The following is a 23109-nucleotide window of genomic DNA, read 5'->3' as shown; positions in this document are numbered from 1 at the left end:
TCGGGTATCTCGAAATTTTCCTCAAACAGTAAAATAATTCTTTACTTACATATGTTAATGTTCCAGTTAATTTTACTCCTAAGTGGTAGAATTAAATAACTTTATCGGCATCGCCGAGAATTCTTTGCTAGCTATTTAAAATACGGATTATAATAAAATAAAAAAAAAAAATATTATTTTAAAAAAATTACCGTATATAATGTTTAGTGATAAATTTTTAATTCATTGGTTATTGTAAGACAGTTATACATTCATTAATATTTTACTCCACGGTTCTGCAATTATGGCTAGTACACTCTACCAGGCTAGAAAATTTTTAAAAACTTTTTTTATGTTTTTTAATAATCATATTTATCCAATCTTTTTCTACTATACTATAATAATACTTTATTATCGATTGTACTTTTACAAAATTAACTTGTTTTAAATTACATAAAGAATCTCATTTCATTCTTTATAGGTAGAGTAGGCAGGTAGTTTATATGTAAAGCGACCTGTTTTTAGCTGGATATCTCCAGATTGGATAAACCGATTTGGATCAAAATAAAACGTAATAATTTAAATTATTAAGAAAGAAAGTCTGTCTGTTAGAGCATAAAATCTGAACGTTCATCAAATCGAATTTGATGAAATCCTAAGATGGGTTCTATCATGATTCTAATTGGATTTCAAAATGTGCCCAAGAGCTCCAAAAAAAGGAGAAATTTGATAACTACTAGAATAGTTTCCTCATAAATTTTTCGTAATTACAATGTGACATATTTATCTATTTGAGGTTAGCAGTAGTTTCTGTCCCTATTTCGTGGAATAAATTAGACATTATAAGAAGAAATTTTAAAAACGAAATTTAGTGTGAATTAGGTAGCAGGACATAATTTTCACGTCATCTATATGTTTACTAAACACAAAAAACAATGTCCACCAAATAATGTCATAATTTTTCGAAAGACAAACTTACACAATTCAAATTTTTTATAAGAGAGAGAGAGAGAGAAAGAAGAGAGAAGGAAACAGGGGGAGATATTTATCACATGTTACTTGACTTTTTTGACCGTGAAAGCATACTTAAATTTACTATTTTAATTTATGATTAATCGTCTTTAATGAGGTTATTATAACAGGCATCAACTTCAGACCAATTTAACAAGAAAATGTTTGTGAATTTATAGCAATATTTGGGATATTAGGAATGACCCGGATGAAGCCGGTAAGCAGCCAATATTAAATAACATTAAATACCAGGATCGCTTTACACATCCAGCTTTTAGCGTTCGAATATGTTGAAGCCGGACGAAAAAAAAATTAATACATAAATAAAAATAAATGAAAATAAAAATAAATAATGAAACTTCAGTCCCGGCTTCATCTTCCAAATGAATGTTTAATCGTCAACATTAAATAGCACGTCCTAGTTAAAACAGTTTAAATCACAACCAAAAAAATAATTTCATTGTCATATCAGAATTAATAATAATTACACATTAACGGTACCGTAATAAATAATGATAACGATGAACTAAAAAACTGTCTTCAAATAGTCTGAAATTTTAAACGGTAATTGAAATAAAATTTTTGATTAAAAAAGCATTTTATCCAAAAGAAACTTATCACGGGACAAAACTCTATGTAATACTTTATTGCAAATATTGGATACTAAGTAAGAGTGAAAAAAAAGGTCGTTTAGAACAATTTGACACTTAACATTCCGGAAGAAACGTATATGGAACCACGACCAGTAGTTTACTATGGAGACCAACTGAAAAAAAAAACTAATTAATTTCTTTAATTCCGAATTTTACAAGTTAACTGCAAATTAAAAACAATTCACTAACCTTTAATAGTTTAAAATAATTTAACTAATTATTCTGGAAGTCCGAATTTAAAGAATAAAAATTATTTTACACTTTTTATTACGGGTTTTTAACGTTTTTTAATATTAGACAATTTTTGTTTAAAATATTATTAGACTCGGAAAAACGGAATTCTTATGAAATAAGCAGTTCCCAGAAAATCAAAAGCAAGTAATCTACATGTACCTTTCGACGAAACATGGTGGAGTGATATAAACCTATTGGGGATAGAACCCTATTGATTTTCAAGCGAATCGTTTCACAGGAATCGGAGTTAGAGGTAAAAAACTGGGTTTTTTGATAGGTTTTCAAAGTTTTAGTGTTTTAGCTTGAAGGGTAACATGGCAAAATTAAATTTTTGCGAGCACCACCAGATGAGAGATGGTGACTGATGATTCAAATTCAAAATATCATGTTTGAAGCTAAAATAAGATTTTTGCGAGCACCGCCTAGCGGTGCTTTGTACTTTCGCGAAACTAGTTTCGCGAAGTACAATAATTCAAAATGTGATCTGGTATAAAGGGAAGGGGTTGGTGTCCTTTCTTTCTTAACTAAAACAGGAAATCCGCACTTTTGACTCACTTACTGCGACAGAGTTCTTATTTCCTTGTACGAAGTAAAGTCAGTACTGTGGTCGCGAAAAATTTCGGTTTTTCAGATTTCAACAGAAATATCCATTCTGACCATTCCTGAATCCATTTTGACTAGTTTCGGCGTGACGTCTGTACGTACGTACGCATGTATCTCGCATAACTAAAAAACGATTAACCGTAGGATGCTGACATTTTGGATTAGGATTGCTGTAACATCTAGTAGTTCACCTCCCCTTTTGATTGCAATCGACTGAACCAGAAGTGTCCAAAAACCTCAAAATCCAAATAATTCGGGTTTTGGACTTTTTCTTAACTGCAATTAAAAGTCCTTATTGAGAGATTTTGAACGATATATCATAAGTGGTACTTATTTTCATTGGTTCCAGAGTTATAGCCAAATAAAAGTTTAATTAATGAAGAATTTGGATCTTACAAGGGGAAGGCATATCAGTTCAAATCTGACTTTATCTCCTTTTTTTAACTTTTTTTTAAATTTAAACATATTGATTTATTAATAATTATTAACCTCCGATTTAAAAAAAATTACCATAAATAATAATTCAATAATAACAATAAAAAAAGGAAAAAATATCAGAAGTTATTAATGAAATAAAATAAAATAATGAAATAAAATTTTATGTACTTTTCATTTTAAAAAATGTGTATGAGTAATTTAATAGGCGTAGAAGGAAGTCACGTGGTGTTCACATCCGATTTTTTTTCTTTTTTTTTGATTAATTCACTATTCACCATGTAAGCTCGAAACTTGTGCCGCGGGAATGTAGAAAATGGAAATGGAAATTTTGAAGCGAATGAAAAATGTCATGTCTGATCACGATTCGAAGCACAGGACTTCCTGGATTATTACTTTGCTTGAATTTTTCTATTGAAAATATTTTAAATATTAAAATAACATCAACGTCTCTCTTTCACTCTCTCTCTCTCTCTCTCTCTCTCTCTCTCTATATATATATATATATATATATATATATATATATATACGGAAGCATGTAATATAAATCATTTACCTAATTTTTAAAATTTTACTTTGAAAATTTTACAAGAACCATTATATAGAATAATTTTTGTAGTAGTAACAAAGAGTACTTATAATGTATTTCTTTGAAGATTAGCAATTAGATTAAAATTTCTATAAAGGATAACGGATAATTAAAAAAAAAAAAAAAACTAGACAAGAAAATGAAAAATTATCAGTTGTAAATTAATTACTGTTCATTTATAAATAAATGGTAATTTAACCATTTAAGTCATGATTTTTGAAATTTTTAACTTTTTTTATAAGAAAGAAGAAAAAACCTTTGTTTATTTATTACAATTTTAAAAATCCAAAACTTCATTACATTAAATATTAATATTAAAATGTAAATTTTCTTTGAGTTTTAATAATATATATTCATAAGTTAATTTATTTTTTATTAAAAAAAAAAATAAAAAATAAAACTGATTACATCTCATTTTCTTTATCATTTGATGATGATTAATTTTTTAAATGTAGAATAGAAAAAAATCAGTTTTATGTTTCATACAGAGATACAATAACAAATAAGAAATTTGGTTCAAATAAATAAAAATTATATAATAATTTAATAACAAAAAATGAAAGTGGATTTATATAAGGAGAATATAATGCTTTTAAGAAGAATGCGTTGTAAATAATACAAGTTGAAGAGCCATTTCTAGAAGAAATATTGTTGTTTTTATGAGAAAACATCTATACGAGAAACTTGACTACAAAAATAATTTAAAATGATTACTCGGTACAAGAAATACTCAGAAAACCCAAAACATTTAAATGGACATAAACATTTTTAGAAACATACATTAACATTATTTATTCATATACAGGGATGAATTAATAAATTTAAAAAAAAGAGACTCGACAGCAATTTTTTATTAAGGCGGAGTATATTTACTGTTTTGTTTACGGCTTAACATATCTCTTTATATCACGTATAGACAGTGTCATTTATGATTATTATTTATCGAAAAACTATATCAGCCGCCAAAGCCAAAAAGCAAACCGGCCATATAACGAACTTGTTTATCTGAATATCACTATAATATGCTTTACATTAAGGATTTTACAGCACGTCATTTCAATAACGATTGCTTCTCGTTTCTTATGCTTTAAATATCTTAGTCGATCTACTTTAGAAATTTTCATTAAATCATTGTTATTATTATTCCCGTACGTATTTCGGATCAGTTTACTAACGCTTGATCGAATCATCTATTTCAATAAAACTGCGTCTGTTAACTTCTACTGCATAGCCTCCGTGAACGCAGTATATTACAATATCTTCTAGCGATAAATACAGAATAAGCGAAAAGTTACGCAACCTATATGGAAAAAATATACAAAGAAACCAATAACTGAAAAAAAAATTATTAAAATTATATGAAAGAAATAAATATTAAATGATTAGAGTAAAACTTAGAGTAATTTTGTTATAATAAATGTTCGACATGTTCTCTAAATTAAAAGCATCAATACGTTTTTTCATGTTAAAAGTCCCTGTTTTTAATGGTTACAGCGCTGATATGGAATATTTCGATTTCAATATTCCGTTTGAGTCGATCAGTTGTACGAGAATTATATCTGAAACATTTTACTTTTAAATAACTTCAAAGACAAAATTCCGTAGCTAATAAATCTTGCGACGTAGGTGGCCAAAGACCACAAGAAATGACTTTATTCCCAAAGAACTCATGTAGTAACAACATTCTACTATTTGCTGGTGGGCTGTTACAAAGTCTTGCTACAACGACCAATCGGATATATCTTTTAGCAGCACTATGAAGACAGTTATAATCTACGTGTAACGTTCAGATTTAGCTGTTTCTGTGAAAAATTATGGACCTACTATTCTCTTCCTAAAGAATGTGCCCTAAACTATAATATTTTTTGAATGTAATGTAATCTTGTGGAAAACGAGAGGGCACTGCTTTCTAAAAACGGTTGTTCTGGTTGCCTACTTAGCCACTTAGAGGAAATCCATCGAGTTGGTCTAGTTGTGGCTCACTGATTTGCGATGAACTCGTCATCGCAAATCAGCTGATTTTGAAGTCGAGAGTTCTAAGGTTCAAATCCTTGTAAAAACAGTTAATTTTATACGGATTTGAATACTAGATCGTGGATACTGGTGTTCTTTGGTGGTTGGGTTTCAATTAACTACACATCTCAGGAATGGTCGACCTGAGATTGTACAAGAATATAATTCATTTACATTCATACATATCATCCTCTGAAGTAATACCTTACGGTGGTTCCGGAGGCTAAACAGAAAAAGAAAGAAAGAAAGCCACTTAGAGGAAACCACGTCACATGACAAAATAAAATATTATCCAAGATCCGAATATTCTCGCGAACCAAACGCATAAACGATTTGAGATCGGAACTCCTACACGACATGAATACTACAGACGTAATTTTAATTACTTTGTGACTTTAAGGACACTCCAGTATGACATTCCGATCCGTTGAGGCAGCCTTCTTCTTGACTTTCGGGGTGATCGTTCAAAGGATGCATGGACATATTTTAAATAATCGTTATTTAAAGTTGTTGACCGTAACTTTTAATTTACGGCTTACTGTAAGACTTCGTTCATTTACATTACTGATTTCTCTAAAACGAGCGACTATGCGTGAAATTGATGACTTATTGGGTTCGTTTGATCGAGGAAAACTTATAGCACAATCTTCCTGGGAATTTAAAAACGATGCGATTAAAATTTTGAATAAAAAGTTATTTTATCTCTCAAGAATAACTCCAAATTGAGAATATATAAAATGCACGATAATATTTTTGCAACACACCTGCTTCTGACAGGCTAAACAGGGAGAGATTATTTGATTGTTACGTATATGTTATTGCTACAAGGTCAAACATTACTAACCCCACCCATTATTGCCAACCTAGAAACAGATTTCCCACTTCACTGGATTAAGGAATTCAGGGTTGCGTAATTTTTCGTTGACTGTAAATCACAAAGTAATTTTGTATACGTGATATATCTTTTTTTCATTAATATTCATCATTTAAAATTTATTTATTATGCAATATTTGTTGTTACTTTCATACACATAATTAATTATATATATATATATATATATATATATATATATATATATATATATATATATATATATATATATATATAATTCTGTTACATGTAATTTGATTTATTTCTATGTAATTTTTAATTCATACACTGTATTACAGTATGATATTAAAATGGTTTTAATACTGAAATATTTTTTTATTATTATAGCATTAAAAAGAATTGTAAATTTTTAATACAATTTTAAATAAAAAGAAAAAAAATATATATATTTCAATGAAGCGTTTATAAATTGGTAGTAAATGTCAAATTCTAATTTTATTTATTATAATTTTGGTGTTTGTGGTGTAAAACAACATTTATAACATTATCCATTAATTGTGTAAATGCGACTACACCACTATTCATAAGACAATCTCTCTCTTGCACGTAAACAGACAACAAACCCTCATATAGATAAATATTACGCGTTTGTCACTCATAATTGTTGGAATTAAAATTTCATCATAATGTTCTTACAATCTATAAAAATATATAAGATAACCAATATATTAAAAGGGTTATTATACAACCAGTTATAAATTTCAAACATAAAATTTGTTATCTACAGCTGAAATAACCATTTTCAAAAATAATATGTGTATTTTTGGGATCTTGCGTACCAAAATAAATAAAAAAATGCATTATTTCATTCAATTGCATAATAATAATGAACCGGAAAATATATTTTAAAATATGACTTATATATGTTACGGTAAAACCTCGAATAGCGGTAAATTTTAAATTATACTGGTAAATTCTAACATTTACCAAATCACTTGGTAAAAGTCCGAAAAAATCTTGAAAACACATTTATTTCGGACTTTTACCAAATAGTTTTGGTCATTATTGACATTTACCATAGACTGTTGGTAAAAGTTGACAATTCTGTAATGAAATCACTCAAAAGTATGAATTTAAAAATGCTCTTCCCAATTTCGGAATTTCAGTGCTCTGCGGGTGAAAAATGAAACAGGTTTTTTCAAAAGAATACAAAAAACTTTATTATGCTATATAATACTAAGACGTTTCAAAAACTTTACAAGTAATTAATTCATGTACACTAATATTCAGGAATGAATAATTTTCAGCAAACTTCTACAATGGTAAATAGCAATATGTTCGTTGTTATAATTAAATGAATCCTTTCGACTACAAACTACAAAAAACTCTATAACTAAAAATAATGCCCATCTCAAGTACTAGATAATAACTCGTATGCAAGAAACATTTGCTTTTCATATTAATTACTTTTTAAATGAAAAATTTTGTTAAACTTATTGTTCTGATCGTACGAAATTTTGAAATTCATACGTTATTATTTATTGCACCAAGGTTGACTATTATGGTATTTAATGAAAAACGTTCAGTTGAGATTCAAAACTTTTTTCCCGCAGAAAAAATTGAAAATAAATTGGGTTAAAAAACAATCCGGGTGTTAGACCCAGACTGTGTATTTAAGAGTTAACTATTAATTGATTAATCTCACGTTTGAAAATGATTAATTTTAATGCAATTTTTGAACTGAAAGAGCATTTTTAAATTCATGCTCTTTCCTATTTAGAATTGATTTCGTTACGGAATTGTCAACTTTTACCAACATAATATGGTAATTGTCAACAATGACCAAAACGATTTGGTAAAAGTCCGAATTAAATGTGTTTTCAAGATTTTTTCGGACTTTTACCAAGTAACTTGGCAAATGTTAGAATTTACCGGTAAAACTTAAGATTTACCAGTATTCGGGGTTTTACCGTAACACACATATATATATATATATATATATATATATATACCAAATATTGATATATTTCTATTGTAATATATAGAAATATATCATTTATATATTTTAATATTTAGAAATGAAGTTGTTTAATTAAATTAGGGTTTTTTATTATTAATTTTGTCACATGTTTAACGCACTTAAAATTTGTGTTAACCTTTTCAAGTGCTGTTATAATTTTTAAGCTATTTATTAAATTACCTTATAAAAATTAAAATGGTATTCATTAATTAGTTAAGCTTACTTTTATTTTTTATATATCATTCAATTTAATGAGTATGCATTTAATTCTTTTTTTAAATTTTATTAACTGTCAAAAAAACCAGCGACTCTTTCTAGTTACGTTTGTATGGGTATTTTATAATATTTTACTTAAGGTCATTCACACTTTAATATTTTATAAATAATGAAAAAATTTTACTCATGAGTCATTCACACCGATATAAAATGATAATGCCTTCTCATAATAATATTTTACAATATACAACATATCACGATATAAATCAAGCTAAAACATATTACTTCTCAATTTAAAAAGTAACTAAAGAAGTGGTGGGGTTCATAATACAAAGGCACTAAATTTTTATTTGATTTAATCCTTGTCTTCAAATTTTTTTATTAAAAATCCAACGACTAAATCCCCAATAAGGTTGGATATTTCATCAAACATGAATGGAGCTCCCATTTAATGAAAAAAATCTTGCAAAACTTTGATGTTTTATTACATTAAGTTTATTTGCTAAAATAAATTCATATCTAGTGAATCATATAAAAAAAGCAGGTCTGCCTAAGGGAGAGAATAAAACATTACTACCTTCCCTACTTACTAAAATAAAAAAGTAAATTTTTAAGGTAATTTGAAATTACGTATTAAAAAAAATTCTTGAAATCAACATTGAAATCATATATTAAAAAAAAATGAAGAAAATATTTTAAATTGATGCTACATTATGTATACAGGTGATATCAAATTGCACGGAAATCTCTCGGGAGATGATTATATAGCTAAAAACAAGAAAAAAAGTTCACCTAAACACAGGTCAGAAAACGGTTCGTTGGCGAGTTTCGGCTCGTGAAATATTTAGCTCTCCTTTCTGCTCCCTCTATGAAATTAAACCGTATTAAAATTCTTAGGGTGCAAATCAAGGGGGGGAAATTTGGTGTTTCCATATGGTATCTGATGTAAGAAATTGAATAAAAGTGGTCCCAGATCTCTTAATTTGCTTTACGTTTTAAGAAAAACTGGGTGAAACCCGAAAACATTTTGTCGGAAAATAAGTTTTTTATGTTTGGAGTAAAATACCTTCTACTCTTCGATCTGAACGACTTTATTTACTTTTTACTTTACCATAAGTTAATAACATGTCCGTCAACTCTTTAAATGAAAACAAATGTGTGGTATCACCCATTGTGAATGATCGAATAATAACAGCACAAACACTGCTGAAATCAATATTTAAATCTTAGACACTACTTGCAGTGGATCAACTTAATTGTGGATCAGCTGTTATTGCTAACCGATGAAAAAGTAAAATTTGTTAATATGTTTTAAAAGGATACCTTTCAAATTGAGGCAATTTCTTGTAAATGTCTCGAGATTTGTCTCGAGGCAAATTTAACAGCATCATACCACTAAAAAATTGAATTCCCAACTACGAAATTTATTCCTAAATCCCTTATATGAACTCAACGGTAGTTCATACCCCAGACTTAGGTTAATTTACGGACTCCGGTCTGGTTAACAAGGGGAGAAGGACAGACCTCCTACTCCCACTCAGCTCCATCGCGGAGTCCCGCGTGACATTTACTTGCTTTTAACCATCGTCGATATGCCGCTACACCTCACCGCTGCATGGGATCCATGCCCTCAGCAGTGCAGTCACCGTTCCGCCGACAGCTAAACAATCCAAAATAATCACTACTAATACTACATACGTACGTACAGACGTCACACCGAAACTAGTCAGAATGGATCAGGGATGGTGAAAATGAATATTTTCGTTGAAATCTGAAAACCAAAATTTTTCACGATCATAATACTTCCTTTACTTCGTACAAGGAAGTAAAAAATAAAAAAAATAGCAATAATTTCAAATATTTATGTCAATATGTCAATACATTAAACAAATTACAAAGATTTCTTTTTTTATTTTACAATTATTCGATTATTTTTTACCATTTTATCAGATTTCTTTTGGGCTTATGGTCGGAATTCAATCTAAAAAATTATGAATAATACACGTATAATTTAATATAAATTTTGTTCTTTCTGTTTGCAGATAAAAAGAGTGAGATGGTAGTCGACGGAAAGGGATTAAATATAGCAGAGATGATAGGAGGATGGCGGGATTGGTAAGCCTTCTAAGATTAGGGGAAGACAACGTTAGAGTTGGCCTACTGGCAATCGTTTTATTAATATATATGCTATTAGGAGCTTTAATGTTCCATCATTTAGAAGCTCCCGCCGAAGAAGAGGCGGCGGCCGATTCTCTAAGACTTTTTGAAGAGTTCCGTATCGTTTTAGGAAATTCGTCGCCTCACCTGCATAAACTACACTTGCTGTTACTTCAGCACAATAATTCATCTAAACGACACTGGGATTTCGCCGGTAGTTTCCATTTCGTCGGTACGATTGTTTCGACAATAGGTAAACAAAATTCATTAAATTAATTACTGTAAATAATTTACGCTTTTATACCACATAATTAATTATGAGCTACACCACATTTTTTTTTAATTGTTAATTCGATTTAATTAATTTGAGTTACTGTTTTTTTCCAGTGAAGTTTCTTATAAATAATTAATTAAAGAAACAAAATGAGTATTTACGAATTAAAATCGTGTAGCGTATGTGAGGATAAATAGAGTGATAATATTAGCAAATAGTATCACCCGCATACAACTGATTTTCGATAAGGAATGCTCTTTCTTCGCATATATAAAACTTATATCTCCTACCATTTAAATATAAACGGCACAAAAATAAAAAAAATCCAGTATGAGATATTTTTTTTTTCTGAATTTTTATGGGGATCGACTGCTAAGGTCATTAGCCCTCGTCATAATCTTTAAAAGAAACTGCTATCACCATCTGGATCGTCATATGTAAGGGTGTAAAGGGCCCTTACAATTTATTTAAAAGCACAAAACTACACAAAACATTTAAGACATAAAGACAAGGACAATCACAAACACTTATGGGGTGTAAAGGGCCCCAATATTAAAATTTGAGATAGGTTCCCAAAAGACCATTAAATTAAAATTAAAATTAAAACTTATCCTACCATATCTTTCTTTCTTTCTGCTACGAGTCTCATTTATAGTTTGTTTAAGCACCCTCGGGGCGACCAGAACCGCCGTTGAGCAGTATATCAGTCGCGCCAGGGTGCCGTGGCAGTTGAATCCTTCTTATAAACAGGCTCTAGGCATGCACAGCGTACACCCACAGCCTCGCGCCCTCAATCCACCCTTGAGGGTCCCCCATGCCATCATCGGACACACCCCGACTCACTGCTCTTGAATGCAGGTGAGCCAAAATGGCCTAGGCAAGAGGGCTACCTCCCGTCACTATACGTGCCACGTTTCGAGACTCCCTTATGTATATATGCATACATTTAAAATTAAAATTAAACTTATCAATACCATTTTTTCTTTATATATATATATATATATATATAAGCTACCGCTTAGAGTTTCTTTTGTCACAGCTTTAAACTTTCATTTTTATAGACTTTTAAGAAGTCCACTGGCGTGTAAAAATGCAACTATATTTGCATTTACATCTTCGTTTTGTATGTGCCCTAATAACTCAAAAATTATTTAATCGATTTCGCTGAAAATTATATAATTTATTATTGTTTGTCCCGGGAGTTTTTACATGTTGTTAGTTGCATAATATTTAATAGTATAATATTTAAATTAAATAATTGTTTGTGGAAGTCGATATTGACATAGACAACTTTCGATGTACACAATGATAATCGAAATAAACGATATCTGTCGATATACACAACGAAATTATTCTAATCCTGAGTATATAACGAAATTAAATTTATTAAAAGAAGTTTTAGGTTATTTATTTATTACCGGTGTTCTTTGGTGGTTGGGTTTCAATTAACCACACATCTCAGGAATGGTCGAACTTTGACTGTACAAGACTAGATTTACACTCACACATATCATCCTCATTCATCCTCTGAAGTAATACCTGAACGGTAATTCCCGGAGGCTAAATAGGAAAAGGAAAGAAAAGGTTATTTATTTATACATTCTTTTTTAAAGACTTTTAGGTTATTTATTTACACGTTTTTTTTTAATGATTTATATTAGTAGTTTTATGATTTATTTTAGTAGCGAGATTAGTAAACTGTGGTAAAAAATCCGGGTAAAAAAATAAAAATAAAAGGTAGGTAAAAAAGTAAAAAGAATAAGAAGAAAGAAAGAAATTTAAAAAAATTAATACAATACATTTTATTATTTTCGTAATATACTTTGTCAAATATAATACAAAATTTATTTAATTCATACTATACTATACACACAAATTTAGCAGTAGAGAAGCATTGCCGGGTTCACTAGATGTAATAAAAGAAAGACTATTTTTTTTTAAATGAAAACCGATCTGGTTTGTTTTCATAAAATGAATAAAAAAAATTCAAAATGTTTAACAGTAATAATTATAACTACTGAAATGAAGAAAAATTTCTGTAAAAGTGATATAAAGTAAGTAGTTGCGTTACAGGCAGCTGCTTATAAGACAATTTGGCTAATTATTTTTTGGCATATTTTGATCGTACTGGAACGAAATATTTAATTTCTCTTTTCAAATGTCAAATGAATCACAATCTAATGTTAACAAAAATATAATAGATAAGGGAACATTATTAATCAAAAATACGTCCAAGCTGAGCAAAAGTAATGAGAACGTATTGGTTATTAAGCGATTAATAGGATATAATATTAGAAATTTGTGCGTTTTGCACGAGTGAAGCCCTTGCACAGATGATAATGAAATCCTTTTGATCGTAAAGAAAAAAAGTACCTTTGTACTCTTCAGTTTATTTATGGTATTTTGTAAATGTATTTCAGTATTAAAATAAAATTGTATGTAAAAAAAAAAGAATGACTGGAAAATAAAATAAAAAGTTTTTTTTTAAATCTTCCCAACATTATGAACAAGATAATTTAGTACTGAATTAATCGATAAAGATAACTATACCTAATGAACATTTTTTTCTTTTATTCTTCTACTGTATATTTATTTTCAACTTATAAATATGCTGGTTATAGATAACTTTCGCATTAACGTATACAGAGAACACAGAGTTCTCTTATACATTAACGAATATAGAGTTCTAACGTATATGTGCACTGATTGATCCGAATTCAATACGTAATTAATGTTTAATGAATTAACCTATTTTTAACGGATGTGAATTAGCTTCTTCTCCTCATTTCAGTTATTATGTTCTGCTCCTCCCATTGTAATCTCGGTCTTACTTAAGGCTCCACATAATTATATATAAAATTTATTTTTTCGGAATGATAAGTCATCCGATCTAAATGGCTTATCCATTTATCTATCTTTTTAATTTTTAATTTATTTTCTGTATCATTTACCAAGTCCGAGCTCAACTCCTCATTTTGTGATCTATCCTTGTCTCAAAAAATTATATAAGGCACCAAAAACAAGAAAAAACTAGCATAAATCAAGATGAAATAATTACTTCAGCGCAAAATGCTACATTTTTGTTTAAATTTCAATCTCCAAGTTAAAAACGTTTTTGACAATAATGAAATACCGACTACATCATACGGACTGTTCAACAACTACATATCACAATTTATCGATACAAAAACACCGACGGATAGCTCTCTCAAACGAAGCTTGCATATTTAAAATATCTATTTACTGTTCTTTAAAAAGATCTTAGCTATAAACATATCACGTTTAAAAAAAAAAAAAATTCTATATCAAACATAAAATGTATCTGATTATGAAAATGTAACAAAACTTCATAAAATGTTTTTCATTTGAAATAAGGAAAAGACTTACCAGTGATCTAACCTAATAATCCGTTTACCTTGGTAAAAGGAAGTTTATTGGTACAATGTTGTATATTATTATACAAAAAAATTCTAATGAAGGTGTAAACCGTACGGTAAGAGTCTCGCAGATATCATTTCTTCCGCTCAAAAAACAAAAATTTCTGTTATATAAATAAAACTGTTTTTAACAAAATGATACAGATATAAAAATAAGTAGACACTACATTTCAATTATTAAAATCTGTTATTAATTTAGAATTTTGTTTAAAGAAAAGTACACGTTAAATATATGTAATAGACAATAGATATACAATAATAGATAATAAACAGTGTTTAAGTGTTCCATATAATAAGCAAAAAATAGAAAAAATTGTTACAAATCTCTTATAGGCTCGATTTCACTTATTAAACAACGAATAATCATAAGAATTGTATTATTTCTGTAAATGTGATATGTACTACATATAAATGAAATCGGGTCGGTAAGAGTTTTCTAACAATTTTTTTTTGCTTATTATATGGAACGCTAAAACATTGTTTATCATCTGTTATTGTATATCTGTTGTCTTTTATAAATATTTAACATGCATTTTTTTAAACAAAATTCTAAATTAATAACAGATTTTGATAATAGAAATGTAGTGTCTTACCTTTTTTGATATCAGTATCATTTTGTTAAAAACAATTTTATTTATATTACAAATTTTTTTGTTTTTTTTAGTGGAAGAAATGATATCTGCTAGACTCTTATCTACAGTTTACAATTTTATTCTAATTTTTTTTGGATATCACTGCGTTTTTTTAGATTATTGTTTTATGTTTTTTTAATTACTGATTGTTATCATATGGTTTATTATTAAAATTTATTGCCTTTTCTAGAACAAACAAATATATATTTTTTGAATTTCTCGGCCAATCGTTTTTGTTGATAGTCATATAATTCATTTCATACTATATTTTTTAATAAAACTAGTGTAATGGCCTTCACGAATTGACGATCCGTGATGTAATATTGCACTTATTACTTTGTAAGTGTAACCCTCGATTTTTATCGTATCCGTGGACACACTTTTTATATCACTATTAATTTTTTTTTATTTTTATTTCTTTATCAATTAGTTAAAATAGTTCTAATTGCAGAATAAAAATTTTACCAATCGAATTCATTTCTGTTTTACGCAATAAATTTTTGTTGCCACATTTGCAACCCTTCTTACTGATCGTGTTTTTTGTGTTTATTAGCAGCTACAATCCCTTGTAAACTAATACTTTTTTTTTTTTAATGAAGTGATGGGAATTAAAAAAATTGTTTCATCTTCAGTACTCTCATTTACATAAGAGCATTTACTATTAAAACAAGCTGCAGCATATTTTCTTTTAAATTTGATTATTTCAAGTACATTATCAAGTTTTTGTACGCTACCTAGTACTATCAAGTACTGCTACCTAGCAGCGCGATTCGTGAACTCACCTTTTTGAGAAAATGTGACATATTGGAGTCCCGCAGTTCATCAAATGGAAAAAAAAACATTGTCTAAAAAAATTCGAGGTATTTTTTGAAATTATTCTTTATTACAAATCTAACTGAAGTGAAATATAATGCTTTCATGCTTATTTTTTAATTTTTCCCCATTTTCATTTTTTCACTTTTAGGTAAGGTTATGTTCATGTAAGGTAAACATAGTTAATTGACTTCGCCGTGCCGTCCAATTTTTCGGACGCTCACGGGCGATGTTCTAACGAGCTTTTTGATTAATGTTATTTATTATTTTGAAGGCTGCGTTAATATTAGAGTTTTGGTCATTAATTCCAACATTAAAAGATTAAAGTTTGTTAATGGATATTAATCTGAAGGTAATATGAAATAAAATTTACTACGGGGTGTTTTACCTAGTTTTATTACTACCCCGATTTTTCCGTTTTTGAAATTTTGATTGGTTATAACCCCAAATTGAAAAAAATTATCGAGAAACAGTTTTAGCCATCTTTTTTATCGTCTAACTTTTACATTAAAATAATGTATCACAAGTCCATCTTCCTATTGAAAAAAAGAAGTTTGTTTCAACGCGACGGATACAAGATGGTAGACAAATATTTCAAACACTTCATAAAGTAATAATTTTGAAACTGTATATTCGCACTAGTTTCTACTTCCTACTTCTTTCTTGTTTTTTATCCCTCATTTTTGAAAAATAAAGCCGTCTCCATTTTTCAATATCACCGTATATAAATACATATATTTACTTGCTCCCCGTCGCAGCTTCGCCCGCACTATATGGTTACTTGCATTTCCCGTAGCGGTTAAACTTTTAATTTTATGTTTATTAGCCAAATAACCGGAGGGAGATGCAGCCAGTTACACATACAGTAACCCTGGCAGTGACTGTGGTGGTTGAGCCACAGCGCCGTATACCTTAAAAAAATTCGGAATTAAAAAAATTCGAAAATGGTTTTTAAATATTTATCTAAAGAATATTGCCAAGCTCAAATCTACTGATTATCATATTTACTATAGTCGGTATTGGAAAATTTACAATAATTTTTTAAACATTTTTTTACCTTTCTTCATTCTCTTTTAAGGACGAATTTCAAAAATCTAGTAATTGGTTTATTTATATGAATATTACATTCACCAAAAATCAAACTGCTTTCTTCATTTGTTACCGAAAAATTAAAAAAAAGGCAAGGATTAAAAATTAATTTAAATCACTGAAACTAAATGAAACTCAAAAATCTAGAAATTGATTTTTAAATGTTCATAATCAATCAGTTCAAACCCCACTCACACAGTAGACACTCACAGTTATCGATTCATTAATGTTTGTGCTTCAACCGCCAAGTCTTAAGAATTTGTTGAGATGAAATATATCCAAAAACCTTCTCAGTTATACCAAGAAACATGGTTAAAAATTTAGTTGTGAAAGATCGTGTAGGTTTTTTTGTTTATCCCAAACAAACAAAAACTCTCTTCCTCTTTTTTATGTAATAGTATAAATATAGATTACTTTATTTAATGTAAATTTAATTCTATTATTACGTAATATTATTCATTCGATTGTTTTGAATCATTCAGTTCAAGTCCTGTTCACAATTCATTAAAGATTTTGCTTCAACCGGTAAACCTCCACTACTACATATATATAAATATTTTTTTCGAGATAAAATATATCCTAAAACCTTCTCAGTTATGCCAAGAAATGTAGGTAAATATTTAGTAGCGATAGATAGGGTAGTTATTTCGTTTATCCCGAACAAAAAGAAACCCTCTTCATCATTATATAATTATATAAATTCATACGTATAAAACATCCCGTCAAATATTTTTCATGATTTATTTAATATTTATATTGAACACTGTTCATGGATACAATCACGCGCTTTCAAAACAGAAATTTGTCTCCGAATTTATTTTCAAAATTAGTGTGATCATTCTTTTTTTTACAAAAAAGATTAAGAGAAAGTATGACTTTATCGAAATGGAACTGTATGGACAATGCTATCTTCAACTCAATGCAAAAAATGAAATCAAAACACAATCTGTCAAGCTTAAACTGTCATTCGATCATTTATAAAAGAAGAGTAATACTGTTTAAATTTGTTAACTTGCGATATTTTAAGAGCGCCGACGAATTTAAAATCAGTTAATTATTAGTAATCATATTATAATTTGGCGCCTACTTCGAAACTTCGTAATTTAAATATGAAATTAAATAGTATTATAATTATTATTTTATTGCGTTAACTGAAATCAGGTTTATTATTTTTAATCAATTCATTTAATTTTGTATATAGATGTGCAATTTTAATATTGATTTCTGTAGTGTTTAGTTGGAATTATGTCAAGCATTTTGAATCTTTATCAAATATATCATTCTTTTCAGAACAAACATTTTTTTAAAGATTACTTGTCGTGATGTTCATCTTTTTCGTTGCCAGAGATTTTTCTTTTACAATATTATATTTATATGTATGCATTTTAAGAAAAACAGAGCAAAAGAGACAAGAAATAAATTGAAAATGAATAATATTTACCCACATTTTGATATTCCCTTTGTCAAAGGAAAATTAATTTTACATACATGTCATTGAATATTTATTTTATTTTTGTTCACTCTCTGCATTTAAATGATTTTTTTTTTATGTAATCTCCTCACATACTATTATGAGCTGAAACAGTACAGTATGGCGCATTTTATAAATAAATAATTTACTTTTTATGTGAGGGAAGAAATTTAAAAAGAATCACCACTTCTAGGATCAAAGTATATCAAAAGAGACAAACATCAAATCCCATAAATTTTCATCGCTGCTATGCTCACGAAGGTAATTTCCAGTACAGTCAACAAATATGTTTAATCTGTACAGAATGTTATTACAATCGAGGTATTTTTCTAGCAGTATCATTAAATATATTATCGAAGGAAAAGTTAATTGTACGCACTAGAATTAAAAATTATGTACGACTTCTCAGCGTACTGCAGGTATGAAAAAAAAATGATTTTCATATTCCCCGCTTCGGTACGTTTTTTTTTGTTGTATATATTAAGAAAATATCTTAAAATTTATAATAGTATTTACAGAAAAACTTAATTTTAAAGTTTTTTTACCTCAAAGTGTGCTAATCACAAATTTTCCGTGTACTGCCGTTTTTTTTGTGGGTACCGAGTAACCATAGTTTAAAATTTTACCGTTTGGAAGTTGAATAATTAAACAGGCACAAATTAAACAAATCAATTGTTAATTAATAAAAATCTCCATTTTAACCCGCTAAATAGTTATCATTATGAAACAAAATCATAACATTTCTAAACATGAGATTATCTAACCCGGAACTGACATATACCGGCTTCACAAGAGCAAATGGTTTTTTAATTTTTTCCCCAATTTCTATATATTCAGATTCATTCACAGGTAATAAAAAAAAGAGTTTGATAAGCTATTCATGAAAATTCAAAATGTCTCAGGTGTGCTGAATGAAGACGTCGTATAAAATGCATTGTTTACCAAACTGTACAATAGTCATAACAATAAAGTAGTCATAACTTTATAGTTATGACTACTATAGTTATGACTACTACTAGTTATGACTATAGTTAAGTAGTTTTTATGAGTAAAAACTACTCATCTATGTCCGTTCAATTTTAGTTAAATATAGCAAGTGAAAGGTAACATTATTTTTAAAATATTAGGTACAGCATTCGGGGAACAAAATCTTATAATTTCAGCGGGTTTCAAATGCATAGTTTTCCACATTAGATAATCGAACATGAAAAATCATAAATGAAGGTGACACGAAGGTAAGAATGCAAAGTTAAAAAAATATTTTCTGTTATGTAATACAAAGTTCCATCATTTTTAGAAGTAATGAAATGTATTTTACGGAAAATATTTTATTTGAGATAATTTCAAATGTAAATGTTGTTTCTCATTCATTTTTTACTGAACGAAACATGTATTAGTTTGGCTTAAATCCTTATTTTTTATATCAGTAATAATCTTAAACAAATTTGCGTATAGTACATTTTTTTAAATTTCTATTTTAAAATCACACTTAAATATTTCTTGCCATTTTGTATTCGTATCTAGGAAATAGGTTTATAATATATGCAAAAAAAATAAAATTTATGCGTCCATATTGTTATGATTTTTTATTAACAGAAATAGCTAAATTTAAATACAGACAATGAGAACAAAATAATATAAAAACAGAATACTAGCTTATACATGCTTCGTCATGAGCTGTTTAGAATGTCCACATTAAAGAAATATTAAGTCACCTAAACTTTCAGTAGTTCTGTTATTTTTTATAAAACTATTGATATAAATATAACATTTAATCCACCAACCAACCAACTAAGCACCTATAATCCACCTAACCCAACCAACGTCAGGTTCTAGATCCAAGGAGTATACCGGGAATATACTTCCCGGTATAATAACGTGTGCAGAATCCTCTAACAGAGGATTTTGCTAAATCGGAATCTCCGGTTCATTACCGGTTACAATCGATAATGATAATAATATCATTTTACTCCGCGTTCCATCGTAGAAAATGATCGTTTCAAGGTCTTGTATCATCAAACTATCCTGACAGGTTGACCAATGGTACATAATACACAACACGCTAGATGTTACCCAGCAGGAAAAACAAAAGAAGAGATACTCATCATCGACTTATCCAATCCATTGGTCACCAAAAACTAAATTTAATGTTGAGGTAAGGATTAATGGATCAGGTCAGGGAGATCTGGGATCAGAAAACATTGAAGAAAATCCGGTGATTCTGAGTGCTACAGGGGAGATTTCATATATGATGGAGATATCGTTTGAAACGGTAGGAGCACCAAAAGATTTATCCTTCAAGTGCAAAAAGCCATACTACTTTACACCTGTTGCATAGTGAGAGGGTACATCACAGATAATTCTCATGTTGAAAGAGAAGCGACTTGATATTGATTTATCTTTTATATTTTTATTGATATTGATTTTATTTATCATTTTGTACAAAATGTTAGCTATATATTTATTCAATTATGCATAGGTTTAATAATATTTTAAACTACTGTAGAAGTATTGTAAGTCTCGTCGAAGAGACCGACCCGATTTTTCAGCTACTAGTCTATTATTATTATTAAATTTTATGAGATTTACCTCCTTAACACAAGTGCTGCTGAGCGGATGAATGGTTAAAAAGTTTCTTTTAATCTTTATTACCAGAAATATAACTTTAAAAAGTTAACTTATTTGAAAACGTAATTTAAAAATATATAATACTAAGAACAATAATGAATCCATTCAAGAAACAAAAGTATAAAATTTAATTTATTGATTCACTGAAAAGTTTAAAAAATCCTTATTTTCTTTTAGTTGAATTAAAAGCGTCTTTTTTATTTATTTATATATATATATATTTTTTTTTATAACAACAAAGTTTCAGTTTGAGAAGTTGAAACTGAAAGAAAATCGTTTAAATTAATTTATAATTTATATTATAATGGTACGGTTAAACTTTTAATGATCAATTTTTAAACTCTTATTCTAATTCAATTTAATATATTTAAGGTATTATTAATTTCATACATACAAATATATCTTAAATATAATAATGTTGAAAATATTTTAATATTATTCGGAAGGGAAGTAATAATAATATTCAGAAGGGAACACCGAATAAAAGATTCTGAAAAATAATATCATAGTCTGTCTATTCGAATACTTTTCGGATATTATTTGTTTTAATTTTTGTCCCACTATATTTTTTTTTTTTAATTTTAGAAAATTACGAAATTAAAAAAATTCCTCAAAACAGAAAGAATAATAAAATGCTATGATTTCAATCAGGCTTTCTAATGGAAAATGCACTATTGAAAACAGTCCTCTAGTTAAGAGTAATTAACTAAATAAACATTTAAAAAATTACAAACCAATATTGACTTAGAAACAGTGAATATGATTTTTTTAATATCCTATTTCTTGAACTTTAAATAAGGATTTAGGATTAAATATATTTTTAGATTATTCAATAACTAAATAAGAAAAATGACTATCTGGGTACTTTCGTATTTTTATGTATGACTTTTAATAAAATAATATTCGACTTAAATAAGTTACGTTCTGTAAGATATAAAAACACAATTCCTACAAATAAAATTTGGAAAATAGTCCCAATTTTTATTAGTTTTTTACTTTAAAAAAATCGGGTAATCGATTTTCGAAATATTTTTATAAATAGCCAAGTTTTTTGAGACATTCTTTGTTATAATTGATATTTATTTAATAACAGTTTATTTTTCACAATTCACCTTGATAAACAAATAATGTAATTTTTCTTACACGCTAATGATTGAAGTTCTGTATACTTCTAAGAATGTAACTTTTCAAGATATATTTTTTATTACGTATAACAGTGAGACAAAATATCTAATTCTATCAATTAGAGCACCAAAAATAGCTATTTTAACGAAACTTGAAATAATTACTGGAAATCACAATTATATTGTAACATAAATTATTTATTAGGATGTCTCGTTTACCCCAAAAAAGTAATGGTGCAATTCATTCGTTAAAGATTCATTTAACGAATGAATTAAAAATCATCAATTTGTGGTAAATAATTTTTTAACAAACTTTTAAGAAATTTACCAATAAAATTAAAAATTTTCCCAGTAAGATTTAAGCAAAAACTTTTTACCATTTTCAGAAGTAACTTTGTAAATTTTTAACAATTAATCCTTTAGAGATGGAGACTGATAAAATAAAATCGACTAATAAAACAAATAAATAAAAACTAAATAAATAAAAACCTTTCTTTTCCACGGTAGGACATTTAATAATACCTTCTGATTAATCAGGGAACGAGATAATGAAAGTAAATTTTGCATTTATATATTTTTATTAAATAAAAGTTTGTGAGGAATAAAAAGAACCTTAATAAAATATATATCTTACTATACATATATAAATGTAATACGCTGCAACAAAATGCTTGGAAACGAACAGAGGCTGATAAAATGAAAAAAGATCAGATTTCAATGAATATTATTGATCATTTACGGAGAATCAATGGTAGAGTGGTAACATTTCTACATTATATCGGGAGGTTTCAAATACGAGTCTTGGTCAGACATGGCATTATTCACACACTACAAAATTCAGTTATCCATCGTAGTAATTATTATTGAGCTTCAGTCTGTTATGTTACCGTTTCAATAAG

General features: G+C 28.1%; 1 protein-coding gene across 1 annotated transcript in view; it reads left to right on the top strand.

Moving 5' to 3' along the window:
* The window catches only part of LOC142326697 (potassium channel, subfamily K, member 13-like), a 373350-nt gene that overhangs the window by 58041 nt on the left and 292200 nt on the right, over window positions 1-23109 (top strand). The window contains exon 2 of the mRNA XM_075369323.1: window positions 10628-10995. Within this exon, the coding sequence (XP_075225438.1) occupies window positions 10689-10995 (307 nt within the window). The 5' untranslated portion in view covers window positions 10628-10688. The remainder of the gene's footprint in view (window positions 1-10627; window positions 10996-23109) is intronic.

Source organism: Lycorma delicatula, chromosome 6 (assembly GCF_047948215.1).
Source record: "Lycorma delicatula isolate Av1 chromosome 6, ASM4794821v1, whole genome shotgun sequence".
Classification (NCBI taxonomy): domain Eukaryota; kingdom Metazoa; phylum Arthropoda; class Insecta; order Hemiptera; family Fulgoridae; genus Lycorma; species Lycorma delicatula.
Note: the sequence above shows the minus strand (reverse complement) of the source record. Positions and strands in the feature narration are given on the sequence as shown.